A 19,535-nucleotide genomic window follows, 5' to 3' on the forward strand; every position below is an offset into this window, starting at 1 on the left:
TTAGTTATCATTAGCCTGATTTTTGACAAATTTTAAGAATGCAGGAAGCATTGGGTGTTGTATAAGGAGATATACTTTAGATATCAGGAAGTATGTAATTAACAGTTGTTTTCTTAGGAGAGTTAGAATGACCTGTATTTTTGTTTGGGGATGAGTGGGCATTTTTTATCAAGTCCCAAGGATTGTAAATACTTTACCTTTAAAACTGGAGGGTAATCAAATGTTAAGACTTAACCAAGTCACTTATATTTTAGTGTGTTGTCTACTGAGGAGACAACGGGATCAGATTCTGTAGCTTTATGCTACATCCTGCAGTGATTTTAATTCGGAGTATGGGCGGAAAAGTTAAAACTGTTACCTGTGATCATTAAAGATTACCATAGTTCGGAAGGATTCTCAGTACAGGGTGCTGTTCTTCCAAAGTTAAATAAAGGTATTTCTTAATATCTTAGCATTATTACAGTGATCAGATTGTGCATTTTAATGATGTAAAAGTCAAAATGATTATTAGGTTTTTTCCGTAAGTTACCTTTTTCACTGATTACCTGAATTAGGCCTGTCTTGTTTTTGTTCCTAAGGCCATTCCTAATTTTATAGGTGTTGGACATTTTGGGATGAATTTTAATAAAAATTGCTGATACATGTTAGATGTATTAATATTTTGACAAACTGTCCACTCTGTTTCACATACCAGATTCATTAACCAAAACATTTTTTTCTGGCAGGATACAGCCCCATAAGGTAGTTTTTGTTGTTGTTTAATGATGACCATTGATGGGCATCTATGTATAAAACTAAGGGAGTTGCGTCATACCTGTGTGCAAAACATTACTGTTTGTTGATGCTGAAAGCCTGAAAACGTGTAAGCTTCTGACAGAGATCCAATTTCAGTTGTGTCCTATTGCGAATCTTGTTGCTTTTAGGAAAATTGTTGCTGTAGGACCTTGTGTGAGCAGTTGCTTTGAAATACTGAATTTGAAATTTATTTCTAATTTAATTAAAATCTCCACATTGAGTTTTAGTCATTCACTTTTGAAATTATGGATCATTAGAAGGCTGTATGTGTTCTCGTGCCAGAAGTGTTGTAATAAAAATACTTAGCACAGGGCGCCTGGGTGGCTCAGTTGGTTAAGCGACTGCCTTCGGCTCAGGTCATGATCCTGGAGTCCCTGGATCGAGTCCCGCACCGGGCTCCCTGCTCGGCAGGGAGCCTGCTTCTGCCTCTGACCCTCCCCCCTCTCATGTGCTCTCTCTCTCTCATTCTGTCTCAAATAAATAAATAAAATCTTTAATAAAAAAAAATATTTAGCACGTTATTGGAGATACACGGGCATTAAAGCTCATTTTTTTTGAGGAATCTTAACCTTTTAAGCAAAATTGGGATATACTACAAGTAGATCTGAAAGTTCTTAGGCTGACATATGCACGGAATTGATGTTTGCCATACTTATACTGGCATTATTAAAATCATATTTGACTTGTGTTTACTGTTTGTGCACAAATATTTAGTGTTTCCTTAAGTAAAAAACCATCCATTTTTAGAAAAATACTGAGATTCTATGGATTTTAATCAGTTGTGGTCCCACTTTTGTTTCCCTTACAAGATAACCCATGAGGGCGCCTGGGTGGCTCAGTTGGTTAAGCGACTGCTTTCGGCTCAGGTCATGGTCCTGGAGTCCCTGGATCGAGTCCGGCATCGGGCTCCCTGCTCGGCAGGGAGTCTGCTTCTCCCTCTGACCCTCCCCGCTCTCATGTGCTCTCTCTCTCTCATTCTCTCTGTCTCAAATAAATAAATAAAATCTTTAAAAAAAAAAAAAAAAAGATAACCCATGAAATTGTTCTGGAATTACATAGTGGTAATGGTTGCACAAGTTTGTGTACATTTATTCTATGGTATGAGAGTCATATGTCAATTTAAATGAAAAGGAAACTACCCAGTTATGGACAGCCACGTAATTCTCCTTATTCTATTGAGAACTTGAGAGCACAGGAAAAAGTGTCTTATTAGGTTTGATGGTAGGCTATAATATGAAAGCTGAGACACAATAAACATCTGGTAAGTGATGGTTCAAAAAGATCCTGATTTTAGTTCAGTGTGATCTGAGGACTTTATAATAAAAATCACACATTGCATATGGTATGTGAATAATAATGTAAACAGTGTATAAGTGATTGGACTGTAAAAATTCTTCCATCAGAGCTTTTTCAGAGTGCTATTTTTATTCCATATCGAAGTATATTAAGTAAATATGCCGGCACACCATGAATAAAAAGAATGGAATACATCAACTCACATATCAAATACAGTGCGTGTATGACAAGCCATATGTTATTTAATGAAGAAACTGTTGTAGCAAGCATTATATGATACAGTGAAGAAAGTGATGTGGAATTAATATCAGCTGCTGTGTTCCCTTCATCGTATAGGATTGTGTCATAGGAAGACGAGTAGTGTTGCCTTTTGTGGAGCTCCATGCTCTGGTAAGATTTAAAGAGCCCCCAGGTAGTTTCACAAAGTGCTATATTTCAACTTGCTTTTGATACTAAGTAGGAGGTTTTGCCACAGATGGGGTAAAGGTACAGAGTTGTAAATATCCCTGGTTGTATTTGGGGAGCAGCCAGTTGTAACTGGAAAGAGTGTTGGTTGGGTCCCTGGGTGGCTCAGGTTAAGCATGCGTCTGCCTTCAGCTCAGGTCATGATCCCAGGGTCCTGGGATCAAGCCCCACATCAGGTGCCCTGCTCAGTGGGGAGCCTGCTTGTTCCTTTATCTCTCTGTCAAATGAATAAATAAAATCTTAAAAAAAAAAAAATGTTGGTTGTAGAGGGCTTTGTATGGCACGTTAGGCATATGTCCCGTAGGCAGAAATAACTTAGAAACAGCTTCATGGCTAGAAAAGAGAAATTGGAGGGGAAAAAAGATGTTTTAAGTAGTTAACATTGTAAATGTTGGAATGGAGAAGGAGGTATAGGAATTTCTGAGGTAGACTGGTCTTGGTGTAATTGATTTAAAGTTATGAGAGTAAGTGTTTTGAAGGGAGAAAATAAGTATAGCTTAGATTTTTATCTTTTATGACTGAGATTATACTAGTAAAGGTTACATGAAAGGTTTAGAGGGCTTGAGTTGTTTGAACTTTGGGAAAAAATTTTGTTGATATTTCTCTTACAGCTTTTCTAGAAGGTATCCTAGTAGACAGTGGAGAAAAGTAGTTGAGGTGAAGTACAGTGGTAGAGAACTCTCCATTGAAATGCAAGACAAGGAAAGAGGCTAGCCATCATAATTAAACCAGTATTTAAGCCCTTATTTTGTTCTAGGCACACAGAGTTTTAGGTTTTGGATTAATAAATTACAGAAATAGTGACTATAGGTCATAGCCCCTCTCCCCCATGTTACTGGGATTAGTGGGGCTATCATCTTGCCTCCCCCTTTTTTTCCATTTTTCTGATATCCTGAGTAGCAGTGGCCCTGAAGGAAGAGCACATAAAGTATTTAGGTTTTGAAGAATTGGGTGAGACCATCCACTTGGAAAGCCATGTGATTCAGACCAACGCGGTTCTTAGCTACTTGGGAAAGCTAAGGGATGCCTTCGTAGATGTCATTTTAAGCATAAGGTGAAATTTTGGATTTCCTCTGAGCCCCTCTGATGGTTTTATTTTGCATTGGAACATGATCATGTCATTGTTGCTAGGAGGATTTTAGTTAAGGGCATAGTTTAGTACAAATATACTTTCAACATAAACCTGGTGGTATCGACTTAAAATTTTGACAGTACATTCTTTATTTCACTTAGCATTCATTTTGGGCTGTTTGCTTATTTTTCTGTGTGTCTTGGACTCTTGGTAAGTAGGAGGGACATACTTTTTTCTTGGGAAAACATTTGACCCTCAGTTATGGACAGCCAAGTAATTCTCATTCTTCTGTGGAGGACTTGGGAGTGCAGGAAACAATAGGTAATTATTAGGTTGGACAGTAGGCTATAGTATGAAAGCTGAGACACTATAAACACCTGATAAGCAAATGATGGTTCAATAAGACCCTGAGAATCTGCTATATGATTCTGAATTAAATGCTGTTCTGGTTATAACCTCTAATTGAAAGCCTCTGCTGTTATAGGATTCTGTTTCAGGATACTTTTAATTCAGGTAGATTTTGTCATTCTTGACAATTTTTTTTCTTTTTAAAATTTAGCTTTATTGAGAGAGATGTATAGTATATATACGTATTACAAAGTTTTTATTTTTAAAAAATTTTTAAGAGATTTTATTTATTTGAGAGTGAGAGCTGAGGTAGGGGAGGAAGAGGGAGTAGCAGACTCCCCACTGAGCAGGGAGCCCTATGTGGGGCTCGATTCCAGGACCCTGGGATCATGACCTGAGCTGAAGGCACTTAAATGACTTGAGCCAGCCAGGCACCCCTATAAAATTCATTTTAAAGTATACAATTCAAATTAGTACACTTAGAGTTGTGCAGTCATGACCACCGTGTTCTAATGTTAGAACATTCCATCATATGAAAAATAAACACTTGTTAACAGTCATTCTTTATTCTTCTGGCCCTGGACCTAGCAACTACTAACCACTTTCTATCTATAGATTTGCCTACTCTGGACATTTCATATCAGTGGATTCGTACAGTATTTGTCTTTTATGACTGATTTCTTCCTCTTAATACTTAATGGTTCATCCACGTTGTACCATTTGTTAGTACTTCATTCCTTTTTTGTTTTGTTTTGTTTTTTAATTTTATTTGAGAAAGAGCATGAGCAGGGAGGGGGTGGAAAGGGAGAGGGAGAAGCAGACTCCCTGCTGAGCAGGGAATCCAGTGTAGATCCCAGAACCCCAGGATCATGACCTCAGCCAAAGGCAGAGGTTTAACTAACTGAACCACCCAGCAATATAATTGCTGGATTATATTCCATTGTATGGATGATACTGTGGATAAATATGGTTTATCCGTTCATCAGTTGGTGGACATTGGAGATGTTTTCACATTTTGAATGATGCTACTGTGGACATTTGTATACACATTTTTTTGCATAGCTAAGTCTTGTTTTCGTTTCTCGGGTATATACTAAGAGTAGAATTGCTGGGTCTTAGGGTGTTTCCATGTTTAACCTGAGGTACTGCCATACTGTCTTTCAAAGCAGTTGTACTATTTTAGATTCCCATCAGCCACGTATGAGGGTTCTACTCTCCACATACTTGCCAGCATTTGCTGTATTATTATTTGTCCTTGTTATTTAACTACTAGTTCGAGGGTGAGCAGTGTTATCCCATTGTGGTTTTGATTTGCATTTTCTTAAAAACGAGTGATGTTGAGGGGCACCTGGCTAGCTCAGTCGAAAAAGCATGCAACTCTTGATCTCAGTTGTGAGCTCAAGCCCCACATTGGATGTAGAGATTACTAAGAAAAATAAACTTAAAAAAAACTAATGACTTTGAGTATTTGTGTTCTTACTAGATACTTGTTTATTTTTGGAGAAATGTGTTCAGATCCTTTGCTCGTTTTTATATTGGGTTTTCTTGTTGAATGTAAGGCTTTGTATATTGTAAATACACGTCTATGGATACCATTATCTGACACTGACATTTTTGAGGTTTATTACTGTTTTCAGTTTTTTTTATAGTTTCACCATTCTGCCTTGTGTTCACAGGAGATGTGTTAACTGTCACTTTATACTAAGGACATTTACTAGTTTATAAAGATTAAGGTTTTATTATAGACTGAAAAATTCTAGAATTCTAAGCTGTGTTTGGAAATTATATATAGGCAATACATACCTATGGAAACAAAATAGAACGGTGTCCGATAGAACTTTCTGTGCTGATAAAAATATTCTGTATCTACAAGGTTAGTGTGGTAGACATTAGTCAGATATGGCTTTTCTGCATTGAAAATGTGGCTAATGTGACTAAGGAACTGAGACTTTAATTTGAATAGCCACATGTGGCTAATGATTACTCAGCTTGACACTGCAGGTCGAGGGTGCTGCAAAGTTAAGCCTTACTGGGTCTAATGAATTTTGAGTAGTTTTGAGTATGAGAATTGTAATGACAGAAGACTTCTCTTAAGCAGGAGGTTAGAGAACTCAGACTGCAGTTTTAGAACAAAGCTGACAAGGAATATTGATGGGTTAGGGTTATCCAAGAAACTAAATTTCCAGGGAAAGAGAAGGTACCCTTTGGTAAATAGGATAAGATTATATTTTGATATGCCCTCTTAAAAACTACAATCCAAGGAATGAAAAAGTCTAACAAATAGAATTTGACTTACTCAGGCAGATAAACTTTTTTTCTAGGACTTTTATTACCTTACAATAATAAATGTACTTACTGTCAGATTAGTGGAGTTTAGCAAGGGAAAGAGATTCTTAGGGTACAAAATATGTAATAGCAGGAGAAACTTAGCAGTGGAAATTTTCGTTTGTGATTTCCTTAAGGCAAGTATGACAGGATAGTCTCATCACATCCATTATTGGAAGATCTGATTTTTATTTTGTAATAGCTTGGAAAATGATGCGATTTTGTGGTAGTTTGTTATACTCAACTTATTTTTGCCTGATTTTCCTAGGGGGAAACTCCCAATAGTCTTTATAAAGCTAGGGAAAGACAAGGTCAGTGCTCCTGGCTTTCCAGCTATAAAGATAGTTTAGTGTGTTGTGTTGATAGTGTTGTTTGTGACAATTTCTTTCCTAGAGGCCACTTTAGGAGAGACATTGTTGTGTTCACCAAGGGTGCTGCGGTGGAAAATAAATGGTCTCAGAGAAGATGGGTTGGTTGAACACATAGCGAGATGGGAAGCAGTTGGAGAGTTCTGAGGTAATCCAGACAGATTTGCTTACAGATCAATGTGAAGGCTGAGAGAGGAATCAGATGTCACCAAAGTTTTGACCTGGACAACCAGAGACTTGGAATTTACAGAAACAGTGATAGGAGAACAACATGGGAACTAGATTGGAGAGTGAATATTCACAGATTGGTCATGGATATGTTTATTAGACATTCATTTTGAGAGATGTTAATTAGGCAGTTGTTTATAGCAGAGACACCTGCTTATAGGTTGTAAAACCCACAATATTGGATGAATGAAGATAGAAAGTAGAGATCCCTGAAACACTGCAACTTCGCAAGACTGGGGAGGGGGGAATCAGTATGGGTAATTGAGAATGCCATAAAGGAAGAAACCTGGAGAAAAACCAGAAGCTTGAAGTGTCCCAGCTGTGTGAATATTAATACATATTAATAGTGTATTCTATTAATACATATTAATAGTGTACTCTAAAGAGTAGAGGGATGAACTGCAAATGTTAAGTAATACGAAAAATTAAAAATGCGTGGGGATCATTGGTGACTTCAGCAAGGGTAGGTTTTGATAATGGTCGGGCAGAAACATTACAGGGAGATTTCAAGAATGGAGAAAGATAAAAATAGGACACCTTGTTACATACAGCAGAATTTACTCTGTACAGTTTTAACATACATAGTATGAACACAGTATAGTATCTACCAGTATAATCAAGATAGAGATAGTTCCATCCTTCCCAAAAATTCACCATGTAGCACTTTCCTAGTCAGTTTCTCCACCCTAGCCCTTGGCAAACCACAAATCTGTGTTCTCAGACAACTACTTAAAAGAAATTTTATTGTAAGCTAAAGAAGTGTACTCGTCTGGCCTGGCTTGGTAAAATGAGAATATAGGAATGAATGTGCTTACATGTTCTTAACATACGGTCTGTAAACAGTATTCTCAATAAATACTCTTTTTTTAATTTTGGCTTTATAAAAAAAATAAAAAATTGTACCACACTTGACAGTTTTTAAGACATTATCTTTGTAAAAGACCCAGTGACATTTGGGGAGTAGTATATATGTTAACATTATGACAAATGAATAAGGTCATAATTCTTGGGAAATTGTGTCTATTAAAGATTGTCACCTGGATGTAAAGTTTGATATAAGCAGAAGCAGATTTAAAAAAAAAAAAAAAATTTTTTTTTTTTTTTTTTTTTTTTTTTTTCCCCTGAGCATAGTCTTCAATCCAGTACTGTTCCTGAATGGATTGATCAAAGCAACCCACATATTTTATTGCTCAGATTATTTTTTGTTTAGAAAATTCTCAGTTGAATTTTCAAGTTGTCTTTTCTGGAAACACCTGATTTTGTGTTAACATAGCTTCCTAGATGAATCTGTCAAGACAAATCACTATATTTTCTTAATTTTAAGATGTAGCTTTTATTTTTTTAAATACATAAAGTTGGGTGCATCTTAAAATGAGTAGGTATAGTTAATTTTTTTCCCTCTCGCAGAGTTGTAAATAAATCAGTGAGGCAATTTTCAGTTGTATGTATTGAAATTTCAAATGTTACCTTTGAATTTGCAAAAATACCCCTAAATACTAAACCTGACAGTTCTTTCTGAAAGATTGTAGAACCATTTACTCATTGGCAACATTGTTTCTACATCTACAGGGGCTGTTAATTCCTTCTTTCTGTCAGCAGGAATGCATGTGCTGTTCCCAGCCTTGATCATTGTTCTTGGGCAGTGTTCTTAAACCCACAAAGGTGGCTAGGTAATCTTTGTTTTTCCTTTAGTTAACAACATTGTTTTTTCTTTAAAATTTAATAGTTTGGGTGCCACTATATATTGAATGATCCTTTGTAGCATACTGGTTTGTCCTTTAGTCCCTTTATCATAAAGGGTGAGCAGGGCTTGCTCAAGTTTTTCAGTCGTATAGATCATCTGTCTTTAATGGACTATTGGATAAAGGCGCAACACAAAGCTAAGGAACATAAAGTACAACTCTGCAAATTTATATTGGTAATTAGCACTCTGTCCATAAATTGCATTAGCAAAACAAGTTTAAGTTCACAGTTTCATTTCAGCTTCTCCCAAGAAGACTCACCAAGGCAGCATGTTTGTGGAAAAATACCTGCAAATAAGGCTTAGAAATAGTTTCTTTAGAAATAAAACACAAGGGCGCCTGGGTGGCTCAATTGGTTAAGCGACTGCCTTCATGATCCTGGAGTCCCAGGATCGAGTCCCGCATCGGGCTCCCTGCTCGGCAGGGAGTCTGCTTCTCCCTCTGACCCTCCTCCCTCTCATGCTCTCTGTCTCTCATTCTCTCTCTCTCAAATAGATAAATAAATCTCAAAAAATAAAAAATAAATAAATAAAACACAAATTATAAAAATTTAGCTAGTTGATTTATTTTTAAGCACAACAAGCATTTCGGCAACATGAAAACAGGTTTTTTGGAATCCGTTTTTTTTTTCATGAGTTTCATATTTACATTTTAATGTAAACCTGGATTAAACATTACATAGACATTTTAAAGCTCCCCCTTTTATTCTAAATAAAGAAGAATCAGTAGCCTACTCCTAAATCTTTGAGATTTAAAGAAATACTATTAAAATTACATTAGGGTGAACTTAAAAATTTTTAGTTTTGGGTGCCTGGGTGGCTCAGATGGTTGAGCGTCTGCCTTCTGCTCAGGTCATGATCCCAGGGTCCTGGTATTGAGTCCCGCATCGGGCTCCCTGCTCGGAAGGGGGCCTGCTTCTTGCTCTCCCTCTGCTGCTCCCCCTGCTTGTGCTCTTTTCGCTCTGTCAAATAAAGAAAGAAAAATCTTTTAATAAAATTTGGTTTTTAGTTAAGCATTTGTCTACATGTTAAAATGAACTTTATACCATAATCTTTAATTGTGCGTTTAAGGTAATTTCATTGTGTTACTTTTACTACATTAAAAATGAATGACAATGATTTTTTAAAAAGTCTGAGGGGTTGTACTATTTCTGTGAAAAAAGTTTTGGTAGTTTTAAAAGATCATGGAAAATAGTTATCTAATCATTCAAATACAGTTTCTTAGAAGCTTTTATAAGGAATGGGAAAGAACTATCCAGAAATATTTTGTAATGTTCAGAGATACTAATTACTGAAAGCCTTGATTCTTGAATAGTATATAAGGAGTGCATGCTGAAGGTTTACCCTGGATGGTACGGTGGGAAACCTGTAGTTGAAGTTGTAGATTGTCACAGGAGAGAGAGCACACTGACAAGAATAAAACTTAAAACAATTGCAGTAGCAGAGAGTCTTCACTCAGGGCTTTAGTTTCAACTCTTTAAGTGAATTGTTGGTGCACTGGTTTATGTCTAGAGTCATGGTGGCTAGAGTTTGAGGTGAGTATCTCATCAACTGGGAGTTTATTTAACTAGTAAATACTGGAGCTAGGATGCTGCTCTTTGACTCTTAAACTCTGTACATAATTTTTGCTATTGTTTCCCATGGTTTCTTCTAGATGTATCCCACAGACTACATTTTACTGATACTTCCTGGGATTTTGTTCCTATCACTTTCTTAAAATCCTTCTTTTTGAATCTCATGAATTTGTACTTAGTTTTGTCTGGACTTCTCTAAATGAAAGCACATTTTAGGTGGCTGGCTTAGTCGTAGAGCATGTGACTCTTAGGTGGTGAATTCGAGCCCCATGTGTGGCATAGAGTTTCGTTTCTGAGAAATGAGCACTCATTCTAGATTTGGTCTTGTTCCTGCATCAGTGATTTTTAACTTTATTGTGAGTAGGTACGTTCATAGTATTTTAGCAGTTTGAGAGATCCTCACACATTCTAAAGCCCAAACAACATGGTAGCCTGTAAAACCAGTCCTAGGAAAATCAGGGGTAAGCAGGGAGAAACAACATCTTGAAATTTCATTGTAGATAAAAAATAATGAAGCAGAACAAAATACTTCCTGACACTTGAATGAAATTATAATGGGATTGCATATTTAAACTGAACTTGATAAACCATTGTTGTACAGGGAGGAGGGAGTAATCTTATTAGGTTGCTCTTACCTATAAATTACAGCATGTAGCTTTTATTTTTTTTTTTATGATTTATTTTAGAGAGAGTACACAAGTGTGGGGGGAGGAGCAGAGGGAGAGAGAAAAGCAGACTCCCTGCTTTAGCCTAGAGCTGATGTCATGACCCTGAGATCATGACCTGAGCTGAAATAAAGAGATGTTTAACCGAGCCATTATTTTATTTTATCTTATTTTTTTAAGTAATCTCTACACCCAACATAGGGCTGGAACTTAAAACCCCAAGATCAGGAGTTGCATTCTCTACTGACTGAGCCAGCCAGGCACCTCTGTAAACTTCTATTTTTAATAAATGACTTGTAATGCTTATGTTTTGCTTAGAGATTAGGACAGTTTGTTTTATCTGTTCAGATAATTACCTAGCTAATGTGCTTCCAGAAGTGTTTTAATTTCTTTAAAATGGTGTTTTAATGACCTTTTTTATTCGGGCTAGATTTTATACCAACACTTAAATGTCCAGATTTCTGATTTAGGGTGCAGTCGTAATTCTCAGGATTTAGTGCTTGTTCCTTTGGTAACAATGAGACTTTCATGAAGACTTTTTAATGACTTTGGCTTTATCACTAGGGAATCAGCACATGATACTGATCTTTTTTTTTTTTTTTAAGATTTTATTTATTTATCTGAGAGAATGGGAGACAGCATGAGAAGGGGGAGGGTCAGAGGGAGAAGCAGACTCCCCGCTGAGCAGGGAGCCCCATGCGGGACTCGATCCCGGGGCTCCAGGATCATGACCTGAGCGGAAGGCAGTCGCTTAACCAACTGAGCCACCCAGGCGCCCCGATACTGATCTTGATAAGCAAGGTTTTCTTGGGGGGGGGGAAATGATTACTTAATTTGTAACTAGTTCTTGAAGCTGTAGTATTTCCTATCCCTTGGACCTTGAGTGTTGTCAGAGTAGGCATAGTTTTCTCTTCATGTTTTCACAATTGTGCACTTTGACATTTTACAAGGAAGATCTGCGTAAACTTCCTTAGAGGAACCTTTGTGTGAGTTTTTCAAGAGTCCATTTTTGCTTGAGCAGCAGTTAAGTTCCATGGCACTAAAAGCCCTTTAGCACTACCAGTTGGTCTTCTGAAACTTTTTTTTTTCTTCTGAAAACTAGAGCATTTGACTTCCTATTTGTATTTGTGGGACCATTACACAGATTTAAAACTGCATTTCTTGCCTCATTTTCATTGTGATGATTTACCTGCATCAGGTGAAATTGTATGGTTCAAAAGGAAGTTCCAGTGCCTACAAATAGAGGGAATCTGGAATGGCAAGATAATTGGTTTAGAGACTGGTGCCCTTTCCAGTGAGTGGGTTGGTTGGAAAGAGGTAGGTAGGTAGTTTAGATCCAACAGTATTGGGTCATGAGATGTTTCATGCCCAAAGATATAGATAACTCACCTTCGTTTACCTCCAGAATTGCTTTTAAAATATCATCATCTTGCACAAAGGAGAGTGGTTTCTGAATTATTTTATATTTTATTTTATAGTTTTGAATTATACTGTGGGACATTAATGGGCCAAAAGAAAAAAAGCTTTATGTATGGAAAGTAGTGATAATAAAATGTTACTATATTTTTTGTTTGTGCTAATTCCCATAAACCAATTAAAATTGACAAATTAACAACTCATTTACAATTTGATGCAGGACTCCTGGGTGGCTTAGTTGGTTAAGCATCTGCCTTTGGCTCAGGTCATGATCCCAGGGTTCTGGGATCAAGTCCCACATCAGGCTCCTTGCTCAGCAGGGAGCCTGCTACTCCCTCTGACTGCTGCTTCCCCTGTTTGCACATGCTACCTCTCTCTCTCTCTCTCTGGCAAATAAATCTTTTTTTAAAAAATTTGCTGAGAAAAAACCTGTAGAAGCATTAATAATACTTTACTTTCTGAATCCTACATTTTCTTACTTCCTGGGACTCAAAACTTATAAAGTGTTCCTTAATAGAACTTAGAACAAGAATTATGAGTGCTTTAGTAACTTATACCACATCGTTGATTCTTTAGTACTTGACAAATTAATAACTACTGTGCTTCAAGGGAAAAAGTATTGGGTGGTCTTGACTAAAAACTGCTTGATTGAAAATTACTAACTTGTACCCTCACTTGTTCAGCAGTGTACCATGTGCTCTTTCTTAATTTAGGAAAATGTTCCTGTCATAGCTACTCCTAGAAAAAAATGAGCTACTAGTATATTAAAGTAGGATGGAAAAAACAGTGGGTTGAGGAAAGTTAGCTACTAAAAAGGTGCAGAACAGAATTAAAAAGATTTTTTTCCATGGTAGGTCTTAACTTTCTTATGTTGCCAGTCTATTGTAAAAATAAAAACATGGAATGTAGAGGTTTTCTAGAACTATTATCCATGTAAGTTTTTTTTGTTGTACTTTGAATTTTCTCTTTACAAAAATGAAAGTCATTACCAAGCCATCACTTCGAGGTGTATCGTTAGCAGTTACTGGGATACTTCTCCACTGGAAGCAGCAGTTAAGCAACCAGTGGTTTTGTGTTTGTTTTTTTTGTTTTGTTTTTTTTGAGAGCTGAATGTATGCTGCACAGTGGATTTAGGCACTAGTGAATAGCGAACAAAACAGACCGTATTCTCCATCCTTTTGTAATTGGAACTATGAGTGCATACTCTGCTTAAATGTTGTTAGAATGGATCATGGCTTTTTATACAAAGCGAACACATATGAATGGTCCTTTGTTTTTGTAGGCCAAAACTGGTTAATACTATCAGTTCTATAGGGTTCAATTTAGTATCGCTAACTAAAGGGATTTAACTCACAATAAACACCACTGTTTGCAGACTCCGTTAATTGCAAACCCTTTTTGTATTTTATTTGGGATTGTTTCTGTGTTTTATTAATTTATGAATTATTGTAGCATATATATAGAGTAAAATCACAAAATATGTGTATTTTGTGTATATATATGTATATTTTGTGTGTGTGTATATATATATATACAAATACATATGTAGGCTATTCATTGTACAAAGTAATGCTTTATTAATACTACCAGAGTACAGAGGAATCTTTTATGTCCATCCCTTAAGGCCAACCAACTATCATTGGATATGCGTGTGTGTATGTAGTATTTTGAGTAGCTGCTGTATTCAAAACGGCAAAGGAGGTAGGTTTTTACTGGACTTTTGAATGAAATTAGCAAAAAGATACAAGTTGAGGGACAATGAACATTTATAAGGTCACTGATCGATCTTGCTGACTTAGTTGTGAAGGAATTCTGTTTTCCTTTTATCCAATAGGATGTATAGTTACCCAGCACGTGTTCCTCCTCCTCCTCCTATTGCTCGGGCTGTAGTTCCTTCAAAACGCCAGCGTGTATCAGGAAACACCTCACGAAGGGGCAAAAGTGGCTTCAATTCTAAGAGTGGACAGCGAGGATCTTCTTCCAAGTCTGGAAAATGTATGTATTATTATTGCAGCTTTGTGATTCTGCTATTTCTTGTGTGTTGAAATAGGGAAATTGGGGTGCCTGAGTGGCTCAGTAATTAAGTCTTTGGCTCAGGTCATGATCCCAGGGTCCTTGGGATCCAGCCCTGCGTTGGGTTCTCTGCTCAGCGGGAGGCCTGCTTCTCCCTCTCCCATTCCCCCTGCTTGTGTTCCCTCTCTCGCTGTCTCTCTCTCTGTCAAAATAGATAAATAAATCCTTTAAAAAAAAAAAGATTAAAAGAAATAGGGAAATTAATGTAGTTAATAATGTTCAGGGTTTGTACAAATGGCTTTGTATAAAGAAAACAATGGAAGAGAAGATAGTAGTGATTAAGGGGCCAATTAAAGTTTTAGACTTTAGGGAGCTAAGCACTTGTGAATTTACAAAATGTGTAAGTCAGTCAAACAGTACAAAAAGTGCTTTCAAACATAATTGAGGTCTTTAGTGGGCCTACGAAAGTAAGAATACTATTGCTAAGGGAGTAGACACAGTAGATTTAGTTTTTAGCTACCAACTAAAAAAATGAGGATCCCCATGACTGGGACAGTACATGATCCTGGCTCCATTTCTCCCCCGGGATCTCCTGCTGGCTATTGCCATATGGTTTAGTTGGAAATGTGTTTCAGCATCTGGTAGCTTCTGGTAGAGTTGATTCTAATCTAGAGTTTTGTTTGTATTAAAGTAAAAGGCGATGACCTTCAGACCATTAAGAAGGAGTTGACCCAGATAAAACAAAAAGTGGATTCTCTACTGGAAAGCCTGGAAAAAATTGAGAAAGAACAGAGCAAACAAGGAGGTAAATGGTCTTGCCGCTTGTTGGGTGTAAAATTGGGTTAGTTACCAAAGGTAGTTGAAGGTATATGTTGGAATAGTGGGGTATAAAGCAATTGAATATGAAGCTTGGGGAATTTGAATTGGGAAGGGCATTTGTGCGGGAGGATTTAGATTTGTGCTGCAGTTCTGTGATCATTAGTGGGGATTGTCTACATCCTGTGGACATTACTTGCCCCTAGACAGACTTGTCCTTCTCATCCCCAGTAGAGATGAAGAATGATAAGTCAGAAGAGGAGCAGAGCAGCAGCTCCCTGAAGAAAGATGAGACTAATGTGAAGATGGAGTCTGAGGGGGGTGCAGATGACTCTGCTGAGGAGGGGGACCTACTGGATGATGATGATAATGAAGATCGGGGGGATGACCAGGTGAAAACCACGGGAAAGGAAAGAAAGAGGTGGTGGAGGGGGGAGCAGGGACACATGGAGTGCCTCTAACTCCATCCTGTTTGTGTCTGTTTCTCACAGCTGGAGTTGATCAAGGATGATGAAAAAGAGGCTGAGGAAGGAGAGGATGACAGAGACAGCGCCAATGGCGAGGATGACTCTTAAGCACATAGTGGGGTTTAGAAATGTTGTCCCATTATTTCTTTACCTAGGCGCTTGTCTAAGATCAAAATTTTCACCAGATCCTCTCCCCTAGTATCTTCAGCACATGCTCACTGTTCTCCCCCTTCCTTGTCCTTCCCATGTTCATTAATTCATATTGCCCTGCGCCTAGTCCCATTTTCACTTCCTTTGACGCTCCTAGTAGTTATGTTAAGTCTTACCCTGTAATTTTTGCTTTTAATTTTGATACCTCTTTATGACTTAACAATAAAAAGGATGTGTGGTTTTTATCAGCTGTCTCCAAAATAATCTCTTGTTATGCAGGGAGTACAGTTCTTTCCATTCATTCATACATGAGCTCCAGTAGTTGCTTCCCTAACTGCAGAGGCAATCGCATTAGTTGAGTAGCACCTGAGAGCAGCTTTGAGTTAGAGGTATGTGTGTTATACCCCACATAAGAGTGCTATGTGGGGCTGTTCAACACAAATGTAACATGTATTTTTGTGAATGAGAGTTGGCATGTCAAATGCATCCTCTAGAAAAAATAGTGTAATAGTCTTAAGATTTGTTTTCTAAAGTTGATACTGTGGGTTATTTTTGTGAACAGCCTGATGTTTGGGACCCTTTTTTCTCAAAATAAACAAGTCCTTATTAAACCAGGAATTTGGAGAAAAAAAAAAACCTGGTTTTTTATTTTTGTATTTTATAATTGTTTACTTTAAATTCTTTGTTTTGCAGCGGCCTCCACAAAAACCCTAGAATGTACTAGATATATTTTTCTTTGAGTCATAGTCATCACTCATACCAACATACACTACTCAAATGATGTGTCATTGGGGTGGGTATTGCATTAAGGAGACAGTAACTTTGATGTGGAGTGGAGATTCTTGCGCAGAATAGCTTTTTTTATCCTAATGAAAAGGTTTGGGAATTATATTAAGCTTTTTCATTGATGATTTGTGGTCCAGTTGGCACCCCTTTTGAGATTTTTGTGTGTGTGCTAAATCGTTTTGTCCTTAAATGGAAGAGGTTCAAACATACCACGATTTTAGGAAAATTGGAACAACTGGAGAATGAAACCTCTGTTTTCTTCCACTTTATCCTTTTAATTGCCATTTAGAGTCCCAGTTACTTTCTGGATTCTGAGTCTGTGCCTCCAAGTTGCCAAAAATAGGAAAGCTCTTTCTTCCCTGCTCTTCTGTAGTTCATACCTTCCCAGGTGGCTGAGAACATCTACTTTCAATTAGTTTAATCCATATAAATAATTTTTGTCCCCTCCCCCTGTGTGATTAATTTCAGGTTTGGTTTTTTTTTTAGGCATGATACTAATTAGCACCTAGACTTCCAAGGATGGATTTATTAAACAGCTTCTAGATTTGTTACGCTTCCCTAATCCTGAAAGGTCTGGTTTATTTATGTTTTATACTTGGTTCCAGCAGAGCAGGACAAGAACATCGTTAGTTTGGACTATTACCATTCACACAAACCTTGGATTCTCCAGAAAGTTGCTGTGTTTCATAGCATGCAACAAAGGCATTTATTATCAAACCTGTGAGCAGAAGTCCTATCCTATTAGGATCTCAAAAATCATTTTATATAACAGGTGACAAAGCAGAATAGAAGGAAGAGGGTGAACTATGAACTACCCCTTTGGACCCGACATCCATAGTACAAAAGTAGCTTTTGTGGGTTAATTTGGTCAGAAATATTTCTACCCACCCTTTTTCTGATCTTACATGATTTCATGTTACACAAACTCACTTTCAGCACATAATCCCAAAAAGAAAATAAGTTGGATGCTTAGAAGAAAGGGTAAAGGTTCTAAGATGTTAACAAAAACCATTTAAGGTTGTTAGCCATCAGTACCTCTAAGATGCTGAACCAGTTAGACCAGGCATGAAAGTGTCTACTTTTTAAATTTCATATGAAACCAAGTATTGAAAGAAACTGTAGAAAGCTTAGAGAATGGTCATATTCTCTTGGAAAATGTATACACACACAGACGGTTATTGATAAAATGCCAAGACATCTGTGTCATGATGGGGCTTGATGAGGAAGAGTAATTTCACACTCTAGGTCTCAGGCTATTAGGAGTTAAATTTCCCCATGGAACTAAGAGAACAGTACTGTAGATTTCTATAATCATGGGTTATACTCTTCTAATACTTTGGAATTCAGGCTCCTAGGCCAAAACTTACAGAAAAGGAAACGACTGAAATAGCGTATAGTTCTGTATCTTGCAAGCTGATCAAATGCAGATACTACAAGCTTATTAAAAAAGAGGCCATTGTCTTAAAGACCATTGATCTAATGAAGGCTTATAGTCACTGTTAACATGATTTAACTCTGGGCCCCAGGAAGAGATTGGAATGGGTTCAGTAGAAATAGAGGCAGAGCAAGCAGCGGGCTCTTTGGGTTAGCAGTGGGTTGGCAGTGCAGGTGGGGTTGAAAAGCTTGACAGTTTTAGAGTCAGCTAATTGTTTAGAGGGAATTCTGGGTAACTTTGACTATCTCAAAGACCAAGACTTTAAGCTATTTAGAAGTAAGATTTAAAACAGTAAAATACGGTGATGCATTTGTTGGGTATTACAAAATTCAGAATAATGGTTTACCCAATATGCCCAGGAAATGTAAGAAAATAGTCTGGAAGCCTTTAAGATTGCAGTGTCCAGCCAAGATTGGATGAAGAAGGTGGATGACTTAAATGAAATCTCTTTGGAACATTTCTGATGCTACATAATTTCTAATGGGGAGACTTCTATGGAGTTCACTGGCAAAGGTACTTTTCTAATTTGCTATTTCACCAATGAAAGGAGCTAACTTAAAGCTGTTGGATTGGAATGGATGACATCTGGAATGCTTGAAAAGAGGGTTCCCAATAGATTTCAGTTCACCTGTCACCCCAACATCTGAAACCTGTAAGGATTAGTAGTGCTAGGCAGTACATACATGTTTTAAAGTCTCTCTTAACAGACTGAACTAGGTGTAAGAGAATGGGAAAATGCAAACAAGAACAATAGAATTACGGTAAATTGGAAAGGAATAAAACGAAGTCAACTGAGTATTGAGAATGTAATGGAAGGAAGGGATAGATAAAAATAAGCATCATTCTAGCTATATAGTAACTATAAAATATCAATAAAGGAATCTAGTGAATAACTTAGCAGTAGTATGTTGATTCAAAAGAAGAAGCTAGGGGAAGCAAAGCCCACAGGTATGATATGCAAAGTAAAGAAATGGAACTGCTGAGAGACCATACTTCACAAACACTGGTGGTTTTAGGTAACCTGGATGATAGGGTGGGATGTGTTGTGGAGGTAGTTGGGAAATAGGAAATTGCTATGTGTTTAGGAGAATCAGAAATCATCATCATTGCCTATGGCCTGGGAGAAGAATTTAGCCATAGAAGTTGACCTTATAAAGTGAGGGAAATTCACCTGTACCACTGTCAAATGGGGTTTGAGTTTCTGGACTCTAGATCGGATCACATTGGCCAAGGAAATGCATTCAGTTGAGTTTTAGATGGAAGAAAAAGAAATACCTTGAAGCCAATTAAAAATCATAAACATATGACAAAAATGAGAGTGACCAGTACATGAGATACATATGTATAGAATGGGCTGGTAAGTAACCATAAAGAACCTCACTTGCTTTATCAATGCTATATCTTGTAGAGAACAGGTATCATTTATACTGTGGTGTTTATTTGACGAATAAGGGGCACTCTCGGAGAATTTTTTAGTTTTGGAAAGACCTTGGGATAAAGTAAGAATTGGGCCAGCTAAACTGTACAGAAAAGGCTAGATTTAGATGTATACCTGACTGGGATGACAGAACTCCA

At 37.3% G+C, this 19,535-nt stretch overlaps 1 protein-coding gene across 9 annotated transcripts in view; it reads left to right on the forward strand.

Moving 5' to 3' along the window:
* The window catches only part of HNRNPC (heterogeneous nuclear ribonucleoprotein C), a 55,137-nt gene extending 38,512 nt beyond the window's left edge, over window positions 1–16,625 (forward strand). For 3 of the 9 annotated variants that reach the window (XM_021695314.2, XM_021695321.1, XM_021695320.1), the window contains exons 6-9: window positions 14,128–14,288; window positions 14,998–15,111; window positions 15,354–15,514; window positions 15,614–16,381. In XM_021695314.2, coding sequence (XP_021550989.1) covers window positions 14,128–14,288; window positions 14,998–15,111; window positions 15,354–15,514; window positions 15,614–15,697 — 520 coding nt within the window. In that variant the 3' untranslated portion in view covers window positions 15,698–16,381. Of the gene's footprint in view, window positions 1–14,127; window positions 14,289–14,997; window positions 15,112–15,353; window positions 15,515–15,613 lie in introns of all 9 variants that reach the window. The other 6 variants (XM_021695319.1, XM_021695323.1, XM_021695313.1 and 3 more) reach the window with 3 other exon arrangements.
* Window positions 16,626–19,535: the final 2,910 nt, after the last annotated feature.

Source organism: Neomonachus schauinslandi, chromosome 9, assembly GCF_002201575.2.
Source record: "Neomonachus schauinslandi chromosome 9, ASM220157v2, whole genome shotgun sequence".
NCBI classification, from domain to species: Eukaryota; Metazoa; Chordata; class Mammalia; order Carnivora; family Phocidae; genus Neomonachus; species Neomonachus schauinslandi.